We start from the raw sequence: 24,027 nt of genomic DNA, 5'->3' as shown, positions 1-24,027 counted from the left end.
TCGTGTAAAAGAGCAAGAATTAATAAGGCAAAGCCAAAATACCAAGAAATTAGAAGAGAACATAAAATATCTCACCGACAAGGTGACAGATCTGGAAAATAGAGGGAGAAGAGATAATTTAAGAATAATTGGACTTCCAGAAAAGCCAGAAATAAACAGCAAAATCGACATTGTAATACAAGAGATAATCAAAGAAAATTGCCCAGAGATTCTAGAACAAGGGGGTAATACAGCCACTGACAGAACTCACAGAACACCTTCTACACTAAACCCCCAAAAGACAACTCCCAGGAATGTAATTACCAAATTCCAAAGCTCTCAAACAAAAGAAAAAATCCTACAGGAAGCCAGAAAAAGACAATTTAGATATAAAAGAATGCCAATCAGGGTCACACAAGACCTTGCAAGTTCTACTCTGAATGATTGTAAGGCATGGAACATGATCTTCAGAAAGGAAAGAGAGCTGGGTCTTCAACCAAGAATCAGCTACCCAGCAAAACTGACTATATACTTCCAAGGGAAAGTATGGGCATTCAACAAAATAGAAGATTTCCAACTTTTTGCAAAGAAAAGACCAGAGCTCTGTGGAAAGTTTGATACCGAAAAACAAAGAGCAAGGAATACCTGAAAAGGTAAATATGAAGGAAAGGGGAAAGGAGAAAAATGTTATCTTCTTCCTTTATTCAAACTCTCTTCTATAAGGACTACATTTCTATCAATCTATGTATACTAACATGTGGGGAAAATGTAATGTATAAATAGGGGGTAAAGAAAGACCAAATAGAAAAATCTTTCTCACACAAAGATTCACATGGGAAGGGGAGGGGAAGAAAACTCCTATAAGAAGAAGAGTAAGAGAGGGTTTTTTACTTAAACCTTAATCTCAGGGAAATCAACTCTGAGAGGGAAAAACATCCAGATTCATTGGGATCTTGAATTCTATCTTACCCAACAAGGGTAGGGAGAAGGGAAAACCAAGGGGGGGGAGGGGGAGGGGAAAACAAAAAAGGAGGGAGAGGGGGGAGGGGGAGGAAACAAAAAGGGAGGGACTAAAAAGGGAAACATCAAGGGAGAGGACAAGGGGGACTGATTCAAAGTAAATCACTGGACTAAAAGGTAGAGCCAAAGAAGAAAAGGTTAGAATTAGGGAAGGATATCAAAATGCCAGGGACTCCACAAATGACAATCATAACTTTGAACATGAATGGGATGAACTCACCCATAAAACATAGAAGAATAGCAGAATGGATTAGAATCCAAAACCCTACCATATGTTGTCTTCAAGAAACACACATGACACGGGTTGACACCCACAAGGTCAGAATTAAAGGATGGAGTAAGACCTTCTGGGCCTCAACTGACAGAAAGAAGGCAAGAGTGGTAATCATGATATCTGATAAAGCCAAAGCAAAAATAGACCTGATCAAAAGGGATAGGGAAGGTAATTATATTTTGTTAAAAGGGACTTTAGACAATGAAGAAATATCATTAATCAAGATGTATGCACCAAATAATATAGCACCCAAATTTCTAATGGAGAAACTAGGAGAAGTGAAGGAAGAAATAGTAAAACCATATTAGTGGGAGACTTGAACCAACCATTATCAAATTTAGATAAATCAAATCAAAAAATAAATAAGAAAGAGGTAAAAGAAGTAAATGAAATCTTAGAAAAATTAGAATTAATAGACATATGGAGAAAAATAAATAGGGACAAAAAGGAATACACCTTCTTCTCAGCACCACATGGCACATTCACAAAAATTCACCCTACATTAGGTCACAGAAACATAGCACACAAATGCAGAAAAGCAGAAATAATGAATGCAGCCTTCTCAGATCACAAGGCAATAAAAATAATGATTAGTAATGGGACATGGAAAACCAAATCAAAACCAATTGGAAATTAAACAATATGATACTCCAAAATCGTTTAGTTAAAGAAGAAATCATAGAAACAATTAATAATTTCATCGAGGAAAATGACAATGGCGAGACATCCTTTCAAACCTTTTGGGATGCAGCCAAAGCAGTAATCAGAGGTAACTTCATATCCCTGAATGCTGCCTAGACTAACAGAAGAGGAAATAGAATTCTTAAATAATCCCGTATCAGAAAATGAAATCCAACAAGCCATCAAAGAACTTCCTAAGAAAAAATCCCCAGGGCCTGATGGATTCACAAGTGAATTCTATCAAACATTCAGAGAACAGTTAATCCCAATACTAAACAAACTATTTGACATAATAAGCAAAGAGGGAGTTCTACCAAACTCCTTCTACGACACAAACATGGTACTGATTCCAAAACCAGGCAGGTCAAAAACAGAGAAAGAAAACTATAGACCAATCTCCCTAATGAATATAGATGCAAAAATCTTAAATAGGATACCAGCAAAAAGACTCCAGCAAGTGATCAGAAGGGTCATTCACCATGATCAAGTAGGATTCATACCAGGGATGCAGGGCTGGTTCAACATTAGGAAAACCATCCACATAATTGACCCCATCAACAAGCAAACTAGCAAGAACCACATGATTATCTCAATAGATGCAGAAAAAGCCTTTGATAAAATACAACACCCATTCCTATTAAAAACACTAGAAAGCATAGGAATAGAAGGGTCATTCCTAAAAATAATAAACAGTATATATCTAAAACCATCAGCTAATATCATCTGCAATGGGGATAAACTAGATGCATTCCCAATAAGATCAGGAGTGAAACAAGGATGCCCATTATCACCTCTACTATTTGACATTGTACTAGAAACACTAGCAGTAGCAATTAGAGAAGATAAAGGAATTGAAGGCATCAAAATAGGCAAAGAGGAGACCAAGTTATCACTCTTTGCGGATGACATGATGGTCTACTTAAAGAATCCTAGAGATTCAACCAAAAAGCTAATTGAAATAATCAACAACTTTAGCAAAGTTGCAGGATACAAAATAAACCCACATAAATCATCAGCTTTTCTATATATCTCCAACACAGCTCAGCAGCAAGAACTAGAAAGAGAAATCCCATTCAAAATCACCTTAGACAAAATAAAATACCTAGGAATCTACCTCCCGAGACAAACACAGGAACTATATGAACATAACGACAAAACACTCTCCACACAACTAAAACTAGACTTGAGCAATTGGAAAAACATTAACTGCTCATGGATAGGAAGAGCCAATATAATAAAAATGACCATCCTACCCAAACTTATTCATCTATTTAGTGCCATACCCATTGAAATCCCAAAATACTTCTTCACTGATTTAGAAAAAACCATAACAAAGTTCATTTGGAAGAACAAAAGATCAAGGATATCCAGGGAAATAATGAAAAAAAACACATATGATGGGGGCCTTGCAGTCCCTGACCTTAAAATATATTACAAAGCAGCAGTCATCAAAACAATTTGGTACTGGCTAAGAAACAGAAAGGAAGATCAGTGGAATAGACTGGGGGAAAACGACCTCAGCAAGACAGTATACGATAAACCCAAAGATCCCAGCTTTTGGGACAAAAATCCACTATTCGATAAAAACTGTTGGGAAAATTGGAAGACAGTGTGGGAGAGACTAGGAATAGATCAACACCTCACACCCTACACCAAGATAAATTCAAAATGGGTGAGTGACTTAAACATAAAGAAGGAAACCATAAGTAAATTGGGTAAACACAGAATAGTATACATGTCAGACCTTTGGGAGGGGAAAGACTTTAAAACCAAGCAAGACATAGAAAGAATCACAAAATGTAAAATAAATAATTTTGACTACATCAAACTAAAAAGCTTTTGCACAAACAAAACCAATGTAACTAAAATCAGAAGGGAAACAACAAATTGAGAAAAAATCTTCATAGAAACCTCTGACAAAGGTTTAATTACTCAAATTTATAAAGAGCTAAATCAATTGTACAAAAAACCAAGCCATTCTCCAATTGATAAATGGGCAAGGGACATGGACAGGCAGTTCTCAGATAAAGAAATCAAAACTATTAATAAGCACATGAAGTGTTCTAAATCTCTTATAATCAGAGAGATGCAAATAAAAACAACTCTGAGGTATCACCTTACACCTAGCAGATTGGCTAACATAACAGCAAAGGAAAGTAATGAATGCTGGAGGGGATGTGGCAAAGTAGGGACATTAATTCATTGCTGGTGGAGTTGTGAACTGATCCAACCATTCTGGAGGGCAATTTGGAACTATGCCCAAAGGGCGACAAAAGAATATCTACCCTTTGATCCAGCCATAGCACTGCTGGGTCTGTACCCCAAAGAGATAATGGACACAAAGACTTATACAAGAATATTCATAGCTGCGCTCTTTGTGGTGGCCAAAAACTGGAAAACGAGGGGATGCCCACCAATTGGGGAATGGCTGAGCAAATTGTGGTATATGTTGGTGATGGAATACTATTTTGCTAAAAGGAATAATAAAGTGGAGGAGTTCCATGGAGACTGGAACAACCTCCAGGAAGTGATGCAGAGCGAGAGGAGCAGAACCAGGAGAACATTGTACACAGAGACTAATACACTGTGGTATAATTGAACGTAATGGACTTCTCCATTAGTGGCGGTGTAATGTCCCTGAACAATTTGCAGGGATCTAGGAGAAAAAAACACTATTCATAAGCAAAGGATAAACTATGGGAGTAGAAACACCAAGGAAAAGCAACTGCCTGAATACAGCGGTTGTGGGGACATGACAGAGGAGAGACTCTAAATGAACACTCTAATGCAAATATTATCAACATAGCAATGGGTTCAAATCAAGAAAACATGTAATGCCCAGTGGGCTTACGCGTCAGCTATGGGGGGTGGGGGGAAGGAAAAGAAAATGATCTATGTCTTTAATGAATAATGCTTGGAAATGATCAAACAAAATATTAAAAAAAAAGAATATTCATAGCCTCGCTCTTTGTGGTGGGAAAATGAGAGGATGACCTTCAATTGGGGAATAGCTGAATAAATTGTGGTATTTGTTGGTGATGGAGTACTATTGTGCTCAAAGAAATAATGAACTGGAGGAATTCCATAGGAACTAGAATGACCTCCAGAAACTGATGCAGAGTGAAAGGAGCAGAATCAGGAAAACATTATAGACAGAGATGGATACACTGTGGTAAAATCAAATGTAATGTAATACTGGCAGCAATGAAATGATTCAGGACAATTCGGAGGGACTTATGAGAAAACACATTGTGCACATTCAGAGGAAGAACTGTGGGATAAGAAACACAAAAGAAAAACAACTGCTTGATCACATGGGATGATGGGGATACAATTGGGGATAAAAACTCTAAATGAATACCCTACTGCAAATATCAATAATATGGAAACAGGTCTTGATCAATGACACATGTAAAACCCAGTGGATTTGCACATCAGCTATGGTAGGGGGTTGCATGGTGGGGAAGGAAAGAACATGAATCTTCTAACTATGGAAAAATATTCTAAATTAACTAATTAAATAAAATTTTCCACCAAAAAAATATAATTTTCAAGCTATTTATATTAATAATAGTTTTCAAGAAGTCCAGGGGTGAGGTTTGTTTGTTTTTTTTAAACAGAAGACCTCTTATTTGATTTTGTTTTAAGTTCTTCCTTTTTTTTTAGTATTTACATAGTATTTGTGGAAAATCTATTTTTTTCCTATGAGTCACTAGTTATAATTCTTGTGGAGATAGATTTTCAATAATTTTTTTATGCTGGTTGATATTTCCTTTGATTTATTCATTTCTCTAGCCTGCATTTCTGAAGTGGGACCAAGCTCTGCCTCCTGTTTCCCTTTTAAGTGGAGTGGCTGGCTCTCGTTGTTTTCACCCTGAGGCCCTAGGATATTCATTCACCTCCTGAAAATAGGTGCTCTTGGATTTTCAAAATTAAAAGCATTAGGTATATCTTGACATTTCAGGACAGTATTGGGAACCTCAGATCTGTTGGCCCTTGGAATCCAGGCACTGAGGTGTCACTCCAGTCACTTGGGATCCTCTATATTACAAGGTCCCCACTAAGTTGATTTCTTGCAAGGGGGAGGGGAGAAGGGTGCAGAAAAGACTGTTCTTGCTGCCTTTGGTATAGAATCTTGCAGGCTTCCTAAACATATCCTGCCTCTGGTACAAGTAGCCCTCATTTTACTTAAAGGAATGCCTTTCCTACTACCTATGGCTTTCTGGAAGACTTTTTGTCCAATATCAAAGACGAAAGGGGTCACTTAGTATAATTTCTCATTGTATTTTTTATCATTATTTGGTACTACATAAATTTCACCATTTCTGCACAATAGGTATAGGGGAACTAAATGGCCAGCCTCTCTTACACAGTTATCTTTTCTTGAATTGATATAAAAACATTCTGAAAATAAATGACCTAATTATTAGCCATTACAACAGCAAAAGGGTTATACTTATTCACATATTAGAGGAAAAGATGGATATGACTATAGATAATAGCAAGGCTGTGGAATAGGTGGCAAATTAAGACAATTCTTTTGCCCAACATCAAAAATTATCATGTAAGTATGCCAAAGGTACTCACCTGCAAAGCAGAGGGATCTGGTAGAAACTCAGCGTCTTCTCCAAAGATAAAATCAGGGGGTAATTCTGGGTAGTGAGCATTGAAAATAATATCCCCTAAGATAAAAGAAAATCAAATTCATTCTATAATTCTATGTTAAAATCCAAATATCCTTAGTGACATACACAAAACTCAAGGGAAAACAAATGAAGCAGTGATTAATTACTAATTCTTTTTTTAAATGTGATCATGTCATTCCTTATGTGGGCAACCTAAAATATATAAACACCAAATCTTTTTGAAAAGTTTTTACTAATATGGAAAAATTTATAAAGAGCTATAATGTAATACATTGAAAAATACTGTGGCATACTTGATAGAGATGGACTAAAAATTAGAAAACCTAACCTTTTCCCTACCTCTGCTACATGCTGACTATGTACCCTGGGCAGGTCACTTAACCCTGCAGTGTCCTAGTATTTTCTTTAAAACTCTAATTTTCAGAACAAGCAAAAATGTGCAGTGATAGAGGGAATTTCTTTCCTGGGAGCTCTTTAGGTCATGTGAGCAGTCATGTGACCCAAAAAATTAGTAAGTTCCTGCTATGTTCAATACAGAAAATAGGAACACTAGTAAGAATAAATTCTCCTTGTTTTCAAGGAGCCAGTAGTCTGATGGGAGATATGTACAGAAACAACATGTACAGAAAAATGACAAGATAAAATTTAAACATAAGAGAAAAAGGTACAGATTTTAACAGGAACCAGAAGTCAAATCACCTCCTGGGAGCAAGTGAAATCCCAAACATAAAGGAAATTCCATCAGAAAGACAATGAAAGTGAGCATGTTAATGTGTGTTTAAAAGGCATGAAACTATCTGAGAATTCAGGGAAATGGCAAGATTTTCTTATGCAAGCATGCAGTCTAAACTTTCCCCATGGTTTTTCTTTCTGTTTTTTTACTCAACAGATTTACTGTCAAACATTTCATGTGACATTAGAAATAGGAAAGAAAGGTTACCAGATGTTTTCAGCTTTGAGAATGAACACCTTTGAGTATCAAAAAAGCTAACATTTGGGGAAGGTCAGAAGACTAATGAACCTCTTGGCACTCCAATGACTTCATTAACTATTTCAGTCTAGGCATCAGAGTAAGGCTCTGAACACAAACATGAGTTGTCTTCCTCATCAGAATGTAAACACTTTGAAAGAAGGGGCTATCTTTATATGCTTTATACAGAGTAAACATCAAATAAATGCTTCATTCATTCATTTGTTCTGTTTTAAATAAATTAAATGCCTATTTAATATAAATATATAAATTTGGATTAGCCAGGAAAAATTTCCAAATACAGGGTGGAGATTCTGGAAAATTGCAGATTTGGGGATCAGGTAATTTCTCATTTTAATCATCTAGAGTAATATTCCATATCTAACTCTAGATTAGAATACAGAACTTTACTAATAACAGTTTCTTTCTTACCCAACCATTTGAAAATATACACCTGTCATGGAGAGACTGAGAGGGTCATGAATGTACACTGGTAAGGATCTTCAGACATGGGTCAGAAAGACCCTGTGAGAACCACTGTCTATGGCTTACTGTCATCCAAATGCCAGTTAATTTACACTCCTTCACTGGTTAATTAGGATCAAAGGATCATATAGTAAGGTTCAAAAAGGGTTTTTTAGACCTATATTACATATATGGAGACTAAAGACCATCGTGGTAAAGTGACTTGCAAAAGTCAGTAAGGGTAGCACTAGGGTTTATTCCTTCATTCATACCTCTCGTCATTCCCACACCCTGTAATTCTCTGGGATCATGGAATCATGGCTGCATTTTTCAGAGTTCTTAGGTCTCAAATAGGTTTTTGTTTCTTCTACATGATAGTCATTATTGTACAAATTGCTTTGGTTCTACTCACTTCCTTCTGCACCAGTTCTTACAAGCTGTCAAAGATTTTTCTGAAATCATTCTTTCCATCATTATGGACCTCTTCTCAGAACTATGTTTTTAAAAGCATTAAGATAAAATACTTAGGATTACAAAGAAAACAAATTATACTAGAATATAACTATTAAAAAAATTTTAGATTCATGGAATCTAGGTTAAGATCCCTGTTCTTGTCTGCCTCCCCTAATCCTAATAATGCATGAAAGACTGCATAGTCAATACTTTCTGCTGAATGTCTTTAATGACCAGAAACTCGTCTCATAAAGTCCATTCCACTGTTGGGTTACTCTAGCTAGAAAATTATTTTTCTGCTTTCCTATAATTTCCTTCCATTTGCCCTACTGCATTCCCCTGAAGCAATAAAGAATTCATAGCTCTTAGAATGTATGAAGTAGGAGGGCAGTGAGGTGACTCTGTGGAGGCAGATCCAGAGATAGGAGGATCCTAGGTTCAAATCTGGCCTCAAGACACTTCCTAGCTATGTGACCCTGGGCAAGTCACTTAAGCCCCATTGTCTATCCCTTGACATTCTTCTGCCTTGGAACCAACACACAGTATTGATTACAAAACAGAAGGTATGGGTTTAAAAAAAATGAAGTGATCAATAATCCATCCCTTAGTCTTTTCTTCTCTGGGTTAAACATCTTCCTTTGCTTCAACCACTCAACATAAAACATAATTTCCAGAAAATTAAGCCACATGATTCTTATTTGTAAATATCAAGGGAACCAATTATATTGCTAAAACCTTAATAGGTGGTGCTTTGATTAATTAAGGAATGGTGTATAATGAATCTCAAGTACTAAAACAGGTTGAAACTAAGCATTTAACGTGGCATTTTCTATGTATTATTCTGAGGACTCAAATTAAGCACATTTTAAAGTTAAGTGATATGAATTAGCATCATTTTATTGATCAATAAATATTCTCAAGCAGAAATTTCCCATCTTGATAATTTTCATAGGCATATGCACAAATTGTTTCATTAGTTAAATTTAATAAAATTCATTTTTAATGACTACAATGTACCTGACACCACAAAACGAAACTGAACTTTCTCAACCTTTCTATGTTTTTGTTTGTGGATTTTAGAAGCAGATATGAAATGAGTCTAACTTTTAAAAAGAATGAATTTTATAAGATAATATTGAAAAATTAAAGAAAATTCTGTGGAAGCCTAGAAATAGTTATTTACATTTATACAGTATACTATGATTATTATTTTATATACCTTATCTCATTTAATCCTTATAATGTATCTGTGATGTAGAAACTAATATTCCAAGTGATCTATCATCTCACAGATGTAATAGGTACCCTCTCCAAAACCACTGATTACAATCCAGCCTTATTTTCTCATCCTTTGCTCCTATAAAGCCTTCCTAATGATCCCCTCAATATTGCCTGATTTCTGCCAGGTTTCTTACTATTCAGGAGGTACTAATAATTGATGCACTCCTATTATCGCTCAGTTGAGCTAACTCACCTTCTTTACCAGTCACACATCTTCTGAATGAGATCATTTTTAACCACAAATCATGGTCATTATATACTGCTGGCCATTTACATCCACTATCTCTCTATCTCTCCATTGCCACCTGGAAGATCTAATGTGTTATTCCATGATTTGGAGCCATATAGCATCAGTCAAAAAATGATGTTACAAAAAGTTATTTTAATTTCAAGAAGAGTTTGAGTCCTTGAAAACACTATGTAATATTTCAAATGCAATTCCAGATACTACTATATATTCAGTTATATACTCATTTAACTGTCTACTTGCAATATCTGTCCAAGATATTTACTAATAATGGATCAGTTCTATGAGTTCCCAATTCAACTGCAAATCCTAGTCTGGACAACAGCTATTCTTCATTTGCAGAGTTAATTCTAATTATTTTGAAAAAATTCCTCACTTAGGAGATTCTATAATATTCAATGATGCAACTAGCACAACATTTATGAAAAATGATGTCATCATCTATAAAGAATATCCTTTCTTCCTTTTAGCCACTAGCTTTCCCATCCCTCCATGATAATACTATAGATTCTCCATGATAATACCAAAGAATGTACCTGACTCCCTTTTTTATGCTTCACTTGATAGTATAAATCAGCTCAAATAGAATTATTTCTCTCTTATATGGTTGGGTAAACTCTACAAATATTTTGCAGATGAATAAACTTGAGTTTTATTTCTTTTATAATTTGGAAATTAAGTATCCAACCACAATTTACCAGAAGGACTTTGTGGTGATTCACTGCGACAAGTTACTGGGGGAAGCTCCTGAAATGACAATGCTAAATACCCCCCAAGAACTCATGGATATTTCAAGAATTAACCACATAGGAAAATGTGCCAAATGTAATTCATGTAATTAACTGAGAACAGGCTTCAGTGTTGCCATCAGTTTAAAAGTTTCCTCTCTCACTTCTAAACTGTGAATTATAAACTATAAAATTCTCTCTCTGGCCCTTCTTCCAGACAGTCCCCTGACCAGCACAGAACTCTGGTCCCAGTAACTCTTCTACAATCCCAGCAGTTATTACTTGCATAAGAAAAAGGAACCTCCATTCTGGCTTAGAGAAGTTTCTGGCTTTGCTGCCTTTTATGTACCTAACTTTCCTCCCAGTAGAATCAGGCAGAGTCAGAGCCCAGTAGTAGTAGCACCCACATAAGGAGTTCAGGCCCAACACAGCGAGTCAAAGTCAAGGACCACTGAGGCCAACAGCAACAATGACCCAACACAGACCCTACTGGTAGCAAGATGTCCTGCTCTGAAGCCAGGGGCCATGGTAGACTCTGACAGCACAGGAGCAAGGGGCAGAGCAACAGTTCCCCAAACCCTTAAATAAGAGGCACCCTATGGGGCAAACCCTGATCCTGGTAAAATGCCTCAATTCAGGAACTGAATAAAACCAAGAGGAAATGGACAACTATTAAAAAAAATTACAATAACTCTAGTGATGCCTAAACTTTGGCCTAAAATGAAGTTGTCATAAATGCTATTATGAATACCTAGAAGAAATGAAGAAAGAAAGAAATGAATAAAAGCTCTGGAAGAAATAACTGGAAAGAAAAGAAATAGTTTGGAAATGGTAAATCTTAGTTTACATAACAGACTCTAGAACAAACAGAAAGGAATGACTCCATAAGACAGAAAAAAAATATTAGAATAAAACCAAAAGTCTGGAAAAAAAAACAACTAACAGAAAATGAGCAAAAGAGAAATAATTTAAGACAAATTAGATCTCCTGAAAGCCATGATTTTTTTATTTATAAAGTTTATAGACACTATATTTCAAAGAATCATAAATGAAAACTCGCCAGATATGTTTAAAACCAGAGGACAAAGTAAAGAGAGAAAAACTCTCATTCTTTAAGAAATCCCAAAAGGAAAAATCCCAGGAATGTCATAGTCAAAATCCAGAGCTTAGACATAAAAGGAAAAAATAACACAACAGAGTAGTTCAAGAACCCAGGAGATACTGGCATGATCACATGAGACCTGGTAGTTTTTTGTCAGAATGAGGAAAGATCTTGGAACATAATTATTCTAAAAGGCAAAAGATAGAGGTATATAGCTGAAAAGCTGAGTATAATTCGATATAGAAAAAAAAAACAGATATTTGCTGGAAAAGAGGACTTTCAAATGTTTCTGATAAAAAAAATAGCTAAATAGAAATTCAAAAATATAAACATAAGAGTCCAGAGAGATCTAATATGATAAATTGATTTGAAAAACTGAAAGGGTTTTATGATATGTACTAATAACATTCAAATGGGAGGAATTAAATATGAAAAACAAAAGACACAGTGTAATGGAAATAAAATATATAAATATGGTAGGGGGTGGGCATGATTAATCTCATTCTTAGAAGAAATACACAAAGAAGAATTGAACAAATTACACAGTTTTCTCTTTGTGTTGAGGGATATATATACATATAAAAATATATATATATATAAATCCCCCCCCAAAAAAATGAATGGGAATCAGGGCACAAGTGGGGTGGGATTGGTTATAGTAGAGGAGAAAACAGTCAGAAGCAAAACAAACTTCGTGATCTTAAAAGACGGAAACTAAGAGTGAGGGACAGGGAAAGAAAGAGTCTACAATCCCAGGAAACTGTCCATCAACTGAGAAGAATTAGAATAAAATATGTATATGAATGTAATAGAATACTATTGCATGATAAGATATGACAAAAAAGAAAATTCCAAAGAATGTTAAGTAGTATGAATTGGTACAGAGTAATTAGAATCAAGAGAAAAATTTATAAAAGGACATCGTTGTGAAGAAAAACAACTTTGAAAGACTTACAACTAATGATTAATGGAGTGACCAACCATGTCTCCTAAGGACCTATGATGCAACAACTCTGACAGAAAGGTAATAAACATAAATTTTTGGAAATGGCCATTATGCCGATTCATTTTACTTGACTACTTGTGACACAGTGGATAGAACACACTGGGTCTGGAATTAGGAAGATCTGAGTTCAAATCTAGACTCAGATATTTACTATATGTTTAACTCTTCTTGAGTCACTTAACCTATCACTACTTCAATTTCTTCCACTGTAAATGAGAATGGTAATAGCACCTATCTCATTGGGTTGTCCAGAAATAAATGAAATGAAATTTATGAAGTAATTAGTACCATGCCTGGCACAGAGATATTTAATAAATGCTTTGTCCCAATCCTCCCATTTGTTGCTTACAGGGATTTAGTTTTTCCTCTTGATGTTTAATTGGGGAAAAGGGATTAACAGCTATGATGGGAAAGGAAAAGGGAGAGAGAGAGAGAAAGATAATGTCAGTAAAACATTTTTAAGAAGTAAACTCAAAAGGAAACAAAAACAAACAGAATTGTTGTGAAAATAATATGTAGAACTTAATAAATACTTTTTTTAAATGAAGGAATGTGAAATAGAGAGCGATAGTTTCATATAGAATCCTCTTTTTCTTCTCAGTAGTTTATATGTACATGCTTATTTTGGGAATGATACTTGAGTTTGGAATAAAAAAGAAATTTTTAAAAAGCTGAAGTTATTGATAAGCATGAATTCAGACAAAGCAACTTAAAAGAAATTTTAAAACTATGTTATGTTTAAAGGTACCATAAAAAATAAAAAGTATCAGTACTAAAAGTATATGTACTAAATGATATGACATTTAAGAACTCAAGGGAAAGCTACTCAAACTACAAGAAAGTATAGATAGTAAACCAATAACTGCAGGGGACTTCAATATCACCATTTCAGATTTTTTTAAAAAGGGGGCAAAAGTTAAACCAAGAAAGAATTTGAAAATCGAAATATGATGTTTTTAAGAGAGATATACCAAATCTCTGGCAACTACTGAATGGAAACTATAAGGAGTATACAGATATTTTGGATTTGTATAGAACACATTAAAAAAACTGATCATATTGTAAGTTATAAAAAATCTCAAAACAAATGTAAAGGACCAGAAATATTAAATATGATGCAGAAAAAATTCTCTTCAATGAGGGGAATTCAAAGAAAATATTTAAACTCAAATGGAGTTGTTAAATCAACAACTACTTATGAAAAGCACTGGCAATATAAAGAAGGCTAAAAAATATCATAGTCCCATTCAAGTAAAGGAGGAGACAACATGTAAATATAAGTACATACAATATAAAAAAGTACAAAAAGGTAATCTGAAAGTGAAAGGTATCAGTAGTTGGGAAGACAAGGAAAGACCTATTGCAGAAGGTGGAATATGAGTTGAGTTTTAAAAGAAGTCAAGGAAACTAAGAGACAAAATTAAAGAAACCAAACATCCAAAGCATGAGGGACAATCAGTGCACAGAGAGATGAAGTGAAGAACTACCAATTAGGTAGTTTGTATGAGTGTTGATATTATTGTTCAGTTGTTTCTAACTCTTCACAAACTCATTTGGGGTTTCTTAGCAAACATACTGGAGTGGTTGACCATTGTGAGATTTAAAACAGTGAAGCCCATAAACTGTAGTGAGTTAAAATGGTGGAAGATATAAATTGTGATAGATATAAGAGAGAATGAGTAAATTTGACCGCAGAAAATATGTTTCACTACAGTGTCTTGGTTTTTAAATCAAATATAAGGTGGTTGCCAGGGAAATATTCCCAATTATTCAAATACCCAAGTCAACTGGGTTTTATAGAAATTTTTAATTAATAATATAATGAGGAATTAGAGAAAGAGAGAAAGAGTAGGAAAGGAATAATTATGAAGGGCCTCAAGCCAACATGGCCTAGACCTGAGTCTTAAGAGAATCAGTCAGTCAGTCTTTTAACACTCACCACAAGGTCTGCCTAAACAAGGATTCTAGTGACACCAGGCCAACTCCATCTCAGCTGACTTCACCAGAGAGAGCTCCAGCGAGACCTCCTTAGAGATTGTCCTCCAAGAGCTTCCCTTCTCCAGAGCCTCTCTCAAGAGATTCTTCCCAAGCGATCCTCATCAGAGATCCTCCAAAAGGATTTCTCCAAAAGGATATCTCTCCTCAAGAGATTCTGCTTTTTCTTATATAGGGGTTTTTCTCCCATGTCACCTACCCTAAGTCCCTACATCTACCAATCACTGTAGAAGCTTTCCAAAGGATTGCCCATCTGAATTCCTGCTAAGTCAACCAATCTCCTCAGTAAGTCTGAATCAGAAAAAATGCTGCTGTGTCGACCAATCTCCTCAGTAAATCTGAACAAGAGAAAACACAGCTGAGTCAGCTAATCTCATCAGGAGAAAATTTGCCCGACCCTTTTAGGTACCTAGCATCCCATTGTATCAATTCTAAAAACAGGCCTGGCTCAAAGAACTCCTTCCCCCACCATAAGCATGGATCCAAGTACCTTCTTTGTTTAGCAAGGAGTTTTCTCCCCTAAAGCAGTCTTAAGTACGGTTGGAGTAGAGGTCCTCCCATTTCTGATCCTGGCGAGTTCTCACATCAAAATGGGGAATGTTTCTCATTAGGGAATTTGTTCCAATTAAGAATTCCCCAATGGGGAAATTTTTAACATTCACAAATCTGAGAGATTTCAAGATTTACACCATTTCCTTCTCTAGCTCATTTTACAAGTGAAGAAATTGAAGTAAACAGGGTTAAGTGACTTGCCTAGGCTCACACAGCTAGTAAGTGTCTGAAGCCAGATTTGAATTCAGAAAGATGAGTTTTTTTCAACTCCAGGCCCAGCACTCTATCCACTATGCCATCTAGTTGCCCTATGCATGTATAGCTACATTTTAAGACTGTATGGAAGGTAGGTACGGTGTTAAGAAAAATTAAAAGGTAAGAATGGGCCAGGAAATTAAAGAACAACAAATCATATAAAGAACAAAGAAGTCAAGACAGTGAACATTTGTTAAGCACTTACTATTTATCAAGCACTAAGCTAAATGCTAAGGATACAAATATAAGCAAAAAGATCTGCAAGGTGCTTATGGTCTGACAGAGAAAAAAAAATACACAAAGGGGTGGGGGAAGGAGATAACACCCATTCAGAGTCATAGTGGCAAAGCAAAAAAATAAAAGGCCTTTGTTTCAGGTGGAAGAAACAGCCAGGAGGGGAGCAGAGAGAAGGCAGCTGAAGCAGTGGCAAAATCAGGAAAATAAATTCTTAATTTGTTCATTCATGAAGAATTTTACTAAAGAAAATTTTAACAATAGGGTAAAATAACAAAATTTCTGCAATGAAGCCATAAGATTCCTTGGGGAGCATTTTATATTATTAACAAAAGAAAAAACAAAAGCTATGAATGAATTAAGAACACAATTTTTATAAAATTGTAAAAAAGAAAAATAACAAAAATTTAAAAATCTAAACAAAAAAGAAACTTGGGAAATCCAAAATGAAAAAACCTGAAAAGAGAGAAAAGAAGAAAAATTAAGTATCATAAAAGGGGGGGGGAGGGACAGAGATGGAGGGAAGGAAGGAGGGAGGGAGAAAGACAGACAGAGAGAGAGAGAGAGAGAGAGAGAGAGAGAGAGAGAGAGAGAGTGAGAGAGAGAGAGAGAGAATGGTATTACATAAGAAAGACTGTCATCTGAAGTAAATGGACAACCTAGGTTCTAGTCATGGCTCTAACACTTGACTAGTTACATGATCCAGGCAAGTCATAAATCTTTTTCTAATGCTCAGTTTCTCCCCCCCCCCCTTAAAATGAGAATGTAAAATTAGAGTGTTAAACCAGATAATATCCAAGTTCTAATATCTATGATTTTCAAAAAAGTTGAAAGCCTTACAGTATCTTTTCATGAAAACAATATTCACTGAAAATTTAAGAAATACAAAACAAAAACAGACCAAAAAGTCACAAAAGATAACAGCAACACCAAAGCAGCAATTCATTATTTGTTTACTTAAATTTCACCTGACAGAAGTAAAAGACAAAAAAAAAAGGCATCACTGTCAGGAAATTTACATTCAAAAGAACAGAAAAAATTCAAGAATAATCTCCGTAAGAGCAAACCATCCATACACACACACCAAAGTCTTCAGAAGTGAAAGAAAAAATTCAAAAGTGAATCACTGAGAACAGTAGAATAAATTAAAACACACATTTGGGGAAAGTGGGAAAAAATCAGGTACCACTAATAATAAAATTGGTTAAAATTGAACCTCATTATAATACAGTTCATTTCTACATAGATTTTGGCTATGCCACAAGTCAAATGTATACCTTGAAACAAAACAACTACATACAGTAAAAGATTACAATAATGTGGTTAGTTTGTGTCAGAAGTTGTTACTACTCCTCCAACAAGAGTATTTTTGGAGAGTTTCTACTGCAAACAAAAAATAAGTGTTCATAAAACGTTAAATAAAAGGGTTTGTTTTTTTTTAACATCAAAGAAGTTACCATATCCCATCAGATGGGATATTAAAACAAGCTAGATTCCCAGACACAAAAGACTACACTTAAACAAGGAGTTCATAATCCTTTAGAGAGACAGTAAACTTGACTTGCGTGTGGCTGGTAGCCAGACTGCTGGATGCTACAGAAACAAATGTGATATTTATAGAATGAATTCTGTCGTTCAGTCAACAACACTTACTGAATTCTCACTGTGAGCAAAAGCACTTTAGAGAGTGCAAAATTGCAACACATATACATTGTCCACCATCCAACAAACTCAGAGCCAAATCTCCTGACATGTACCTGATATCTTTAATTACTACCAGAACAAACTTTATAATCATTAAAAATCCTAATGAAAAATCTCTGGTTTAAGTGTTCATTGCACTTCTGTAACATAGAAATTGTTTTTCAAACAAGATACTCCATCTCCTGATTCCAAGAATCTTCACTAGCTATCCCCCATGCCTTGAATAGCTCTCCCTCTTCAACTCTTATCTCCTGACTCCCTTAAAGTCCTAGCTAAAATTCTACCTTTATACAGGAAGTCTTTCTCAATCCCCTTTCATTCTAGTCCTTCCCCCTGTTTTTCCTATTTATCCTGCATATAGCTAGTTGGTACATATTTGTGTGTTTGTGTTCTCCCCAATTAAACAGTAAGCAACTTGAGTTCAAATTCTATTTTTTTGCCTTTCTTTGAATTTTAGCCACTTAGTACAGGTACATAATAGGGACTTAATAAACATTTATTGGGGACAGCTAGATGGCTTAGTGGATTGAGAGTCAGGCCCAAAGATGTAAGGTCCTGGGTATAAATCTGATCTCAGATACTTCCTAGCTATGTGACGACCCTGGATTAGTCAATTAACCCTCATTGCCTAGTCCTTAATGTTCTTCTGTCACAGTATTGATTCTAAGCTGGAAAGGAAGGTTTTTGTTTTTTTTTAAATAAATAAATGTTTATTGAATGACTGATACCTGGAAAATTCATGTTTAGAAAACTACAAAGCATTCAGCATGCTTCTTTTACATGGAAATCACTTCAATTATTATTTCTTTACATAGACATATATAACACTCTTCTTCTAAGAAGTTTTTTTAAGCAATGTCAGTTCAATAAAGTAATGATTAAAGAATTAGTTCCTTATTGTCTTGGCTCACAAAAGAATTAGTACTTTTTCAGGGTAAGGGGCCAGAACTCTGAAATTGATTCTGTAAGCAAGATGAAAATTGATTATCTACACTGGCAACCTCTAGAAAGAAGCTGACTGTGTGTGTATATTTGACTGTATAGATATGCACTAGTTTGGTAAAGGGGGAAATTCATCAGATAGAGAAGTAGCATCAAAAGCAAATATTAAGACACTTCCAGAGTATTACATGCAGCATCCTGTCTGGGGATCTGGAAAGTCATAAGGACTGATTCTCTGACCTGCATCAACTCATAATTTAATTGAGGAAACAGAAAATGCTTATAAAAAAAAATAAATAAAACTAGCATAATATACTAAGTGACAAATGAGACATGTAACTAATTAGTGCCACAATTTAGAGGAAGAAAAGATAAGAGCAGTAAAGGAAGACTCCATGGAAGTGGTGAGACAAAACTTGGACCCTGAAGAAAAATATTAGCTTAAACCAGCAGAAAAGAGCAAAGAAGATACTACAGATGAAGGAAGCTGATAAATGCCAAGTATCAGAATATATGCCACATATGAGGAACAATGAATAAAATAGAGCAACTTGGCTATAACAACAATGATGATGATGTTTGTAAAAACAACTGACATTTACGTACACTTTACAACATATTTTTTTCATTTGAGTTTCATAATATCATGAGGCTTAAGGTATAATAGGTATGAATATGCCCATTTTATAGACAAAGAAATTTAGCCCCAACAAACATAGCAACTATATGAACACAACTACAAAACACTCTCCACATAACTAAAACTAGACTTGAGCAATTGGAAAAACATTAACTGCTCATGGGTAGGACAAGCCAATATAATAAAAATGACCATCCTACCCAAACTTATCTATCTATTTAGTGCCATACCCACTGAACTTCCAAAAAAATTTTTTTACTAAATTAGAAAAAACCATAACAAAGTTCATTTGGAAGAACAAAGGATCAAGGATATCCAGGGAAATAATGAAAAAAAAAAACAAAGGAAGGTGGCCTTGCAGTCCCAGATCTCAAACTCTATTATAAAGCAGTGGTCATCAAAACAATTTGGTACTGGCTAAGAGACAGAAAGGAGGATCAGTGGAATAGACTTGGGGTAAGTGACCTCAGCAAGATAGTCTATGACAAAACCAAAGACCCCAGCTTCTGGGACAAAAATCCACTATTTGACAAAAACTGCTGGGAAAACTGAAAGACAGTGTGGGAGAGATTAGGTTTAGATCAACACCCCACACCCTACACCAAGATAAACCCAGAATGGGTGAATGACTTGAAAATAAAGAAGGAAACTATAAGTAAATTAGGTGAACACAGAATAGTATACATGTCAGACCTGTGGGAAGGGAAACACTTTAAAACCAAGCAAGACATAGAAAGAGTCACAAAATGTAAAATAAACAATTGTGATTACATCAAATTAAAAAGTTTTTGTACAAACAAAACCAATGTAACCAAAATGAGAAGGGAAGCAACAAATTGGGAATCAATCTTCATAACAAAAACCTCTGACAAAGGTCTAATTACTCAAATTTATAAAGACCCAAGTCAATTGTACAAAAAATCAAGCCATTCTCCAATTGATAAATGGGCAAGGGACATGAACAGGCAGTTTTCAGCCAAAAAAATCAAAATTATTAATAAGCACATGAAAAAGTGTTCTAAATCTCTTATAATCAGAGAGATGCAAATCAAAACAACTCTGAGGTATCACCTCACACCTAGCAGATTGGGTAACATGACAGTGAAGGAAAGTAATGAATGTTGGAGGGGACGTGGCAAAGTAGGGACATTAATTCATTGCTGGTAGAGTTGTGAATTGATCCAACCATTCTAGAGGGCAATTTGGAACTATGCCCAAAGGGTGATAAAAGACTGTCTGCCCTTCAATCCAGCCATAGTACTGCTGGGTTTGTACCCCAAAGATATAATAAGGAAAAAGACATGTACAAGAATATTCATAGCTACGCTGTTTGTGGTGGCAAAAAATTATAAAATGAGGGGATGCCCATCAATTGGGGAATGGCTGAACAATTATGGTATATGTTGGTGATGGAATACTACTGTGCTAAAAGGAATAATAAAGTGAAGGAATTCCATGGAGACTGGAACAACCTCCAGGAAGTGATGCAGAGTGAAAGGAAAAGAACCAGGAAAACATTGTACCCAGAGACTGATACACTGTGGTACAATCAAACGTAATAGACTTCTCCATTAGTGGCAATGCAATGTCCCTGAACAATCTGCAGGGATCAAGGAAAAAAAAAACACTACCCTCAAGCAGAGTACAAATGGTGGGAGTAAAAACACTGAGGAAAGCCAACAGCTTGACTACAGGGGTGGAGGGGATATGATTGAGGAGAGACTCTAAATGAACACCTTAATGCAAATACCAACAACATGGAAAAGAGTTCGGACCGAGGACACATGTGATACCCAGAGGAATCATGCATTGCCACTGTGAGGGGTGGGGGGAGGGGGAGAGGAAAAGAAAATGATCTTTGTTTCTAATGAATGTTTGAAAATGACCAAATAAAATAATGTTTAAAAAGGAAAAAAAAGGTCAAAATAGATTTTTGAAAGCTTAAGTAGCATTACTATAATAATAATTATATTTTATATATTTATATTATATTTAAAATAAAGAATTAATAATTTAAAAAAAAAAAAGAAATTTAGCCTCAGAGAAGGGAAGTGACTCTCCCCCAGTTAACCAGCTTTATCAGGGCCAGAATTTGAACCAAGGTCTTCTTGAATTACAATCTAGCATTCTATCCACTATACTATATTATCTCTCTCAATGTTTGATTAAGAAAGGTGCAGGGAAAATTAATAAACAAACAAATATATATATATATATATATATATATATATATAAAATGGGAGTAACAAGGGGCATAGGAATAAAAAAAGGGAGAACATGTGCTTCTGATCAGTTTAAAAGAAGAAAAGGGAAAATGTTGGATTTCTTCAGAACATGTATTTCCAGAAAATGAGCAGAGCCACTATTTGTATTAAGGTGTTGCTAGATGAATAATCAGTAGTAGATGAGGCAGAAAATTAGATAAGAACATCCTCCATCAGGGTTCCTTCTCATGCCTTCCCCCATCACCCAGGCATCCAACTGGAGCAAGTAAGTCATAATAAAAACAGAGAACCAAAAATTTCAGTCTTAGCAAGGATGGAAGACAAGGGTACAAGCAACCTACTGAGGTCACAGATTTCATTTCTCATAGAGCTAAATAAACCAATCTACTTTTGAATTGCTCTTTAATGTTAGAAAGTTTCTTACTAACACTTAACTTAAATCTGACTTTCTGAAACTTTCACCTAATTTATTTGAGTTCTGACCTCCCAGATCAAGTAAAATAAGTCTAATCCCTTTTTCATATGACATCCCTTCAAAAACTTAAACACAGCAACTCTATCCCTCATATCTTTTCTTCTCCATAATAAATATTTTCATATCCTTCCACTGATACTTATATGGAATGATCTCAAATATTCATCATTCTAATTAAACTCTCCTAGACTTTCTCCAGCATATTTATCCTAAAATGTGGTATGGAGAATAAAATACAATTCTCTCTGGTCCAACCAAAGCAAAATACAATGAGATTATCACTTCCCTAGTCTTGGACACTACACTTCTCTTAATATATTCTAGATTGTATTAGCATTTTTTGGTTGTCAGATCACAAAAACAAATTTTTTTCCAAAAAACTATTATCTAACCACATGAGAAAATCCAAAATTTGTTTTTTGGATTTGAACTTTATAAATTTCTTTAATAGCTACTAGAGAGAAGAAATAAAGGGGAAAAAAGCTGAAATGGACAGCTAAGAATTTGAACTTTGTAAATTTGTTTATACAAAAGGACAAATGGAAAATGAGACACATGTAAGACTGCGTGCATCAAAATCATAAAAAAATTAATTTATCAGGGAAATAGCATGCAACATTATATAACTTGAAAGAAAGAAGAGATACATCAGACAACATGAGAAGTGGAAATCTGAAGAAACTTGGTAAGTATTAATTCAAAACAATAGTATTAGACACAAAATACAAAATCACAAACTGACATATTGGGAGACCTTGTTTAAATAAATTTCTGAAATTGTATTTATGCAAAATGTAAATATGTATATAATAAGTTCCATAAAGTCTTAGGCAAATATAAAGATCAACAGATATTTCTATTTGACTGACATCAGAATGTGGAACAATTTATATTATTGTATTATATATAAATAATTTCTATAAATAATGTATATACTATAATTAGGTTAGTAACAGTGATAGAGTCTGTAAATATTTAGCATAGCATGTATGTAAATTGTACATAAGATTAGGTTATAGATTAGACTAGGGACTTAGAGAATAGTTATAAAAAATATGGAATGGATTAGGAGTAAGTTAAGTTAAGCTTAGCATAGACAGTTAGTTATAGAAGGAATAGACTTAAGCTGCATTTGCAGATAGTAAAGTTTTAGTTGTTTATTGTAAAGCTGATGCTGAAATTATGTTTAATGGAAATATATTTAAAGAAAATAGTTTGCAAATAATTATAGTTGATTAAAATATGAAAAATGTTTGTATTAGTTTACTTTGCAAGTGTAAATAGTATTAGCACTAAGATTCAAATTTCTTTGTAATGGTTTTGTTCAAATATTTATTGTACTGAATTTATTGTAAACCCTAAAACTACCCTTACCCAAACTTTCCTACATAGAATTCCTTAGAGTAGATAAAGTTAACATAGAATAGTGATAGAGTAATTGAGGGAAGTTTATTATTTAGGGGGAAGTAGTTAGAAATTAGATTTAGTAGACTGGTAACTATAATAAAAATAAGTGACCTTAGGAAGGTCACAACAAAAAAAGGGGACAATTGTGGAGTGGCAATTGGTCTCATGACTGTCTCTCTCTTCCTGGCCCTCGGACTGGAAGGAGCCTCTCTCCCTGTCTTTAGACTGTGTGCTCTAACTGGATTCCTATGACAAAAGTACAAAAGGACTTAAGGGAAGCAGTTTGAATGGTAAGGCTGGTCTTTGGGGGTGTCAGCCAGAAGAGACAGGCCCAACCAGCTCTGAAAGTCAGAACTTTTCTTCCTCTTGCTATCTACTGCTAAGACTTTGAACTAAAGAAAACTAGCACAGATTAGCATAGACAGGAATAAAAGAAACCCTCCACCAGCCTGTGAGACCTGGTCTCAGCTCAAAAGCTGTAAGAGACACAAACCCAATTTAGGGAATTCCCGATTCCCTCTTCCCTGATACCTCCCCAATTCAAACTTGTCATTAAAATTCATTTTTATTTAAATAACCGCAGTCAGATAAGAGGACTCTCATTTCAGGGAACATAGATGGAGCTGAACCTCAGGACAGGCATTCAACTATAGATGGTCCTTACTGGACCCCTGATGGGCGACCTTGGTCTAGGGGAGGCATGTCCTTCAGGAGGGTTCATGCTTACCTGCTCTGGGGTATCTTCA

At 35.0% G+C, this 24,027-nt stretch overlaps 1 protein-coding gene across 8 annotated transcripts in view; it reads right to left on the bottom strand.

Moving 5' to 3' along the window:
* BABAM2 (BRISC and BRCA1 A complex member 2) overlaps nt 1–24,027 on the bottom strand; it is a 604,603-nt gene that overhangs the window by 501,635 nt on the left and 78,941 nt on the right. For all 8 annotated transcript variants that reach the window (XR_001628762.2, XM_007476024.3, XM_016431556.2 and 5 more), the window contains exon 4: nt 6,542–6,636. Coding sequence is in view for 7 of the 8 variants with exons in the window: in XM_007476024.3 (XP_007476086.1) it covers nt 6,542–6,636 (95 nt within the window). In the remaining variant the exon portion in view is untranslated. The remainder of the gene's footprint in view (nt 1–6,541; nt 6,637–24,027) is intronic.

Source organism: Monodelphis domestica, chromosome 1 (assembly GCF_027887165.1).
Source record: "Monodelphis domestica isolate mMonDom1 chromosome 1, mMonDom1.pri, whole genome shotgun sequence".
Taxonomy (NCBI): Eukaryota; Metazoa; Chordata; class Mammalia; order Didelphimorphia; family Didelphidae; genus Monodelphis; species Monodelphis domestica.
Note: the sequence above shows the minus strand (reverse complement) of the source record. Positions and strands in the feature narration are given on the sequence as shown.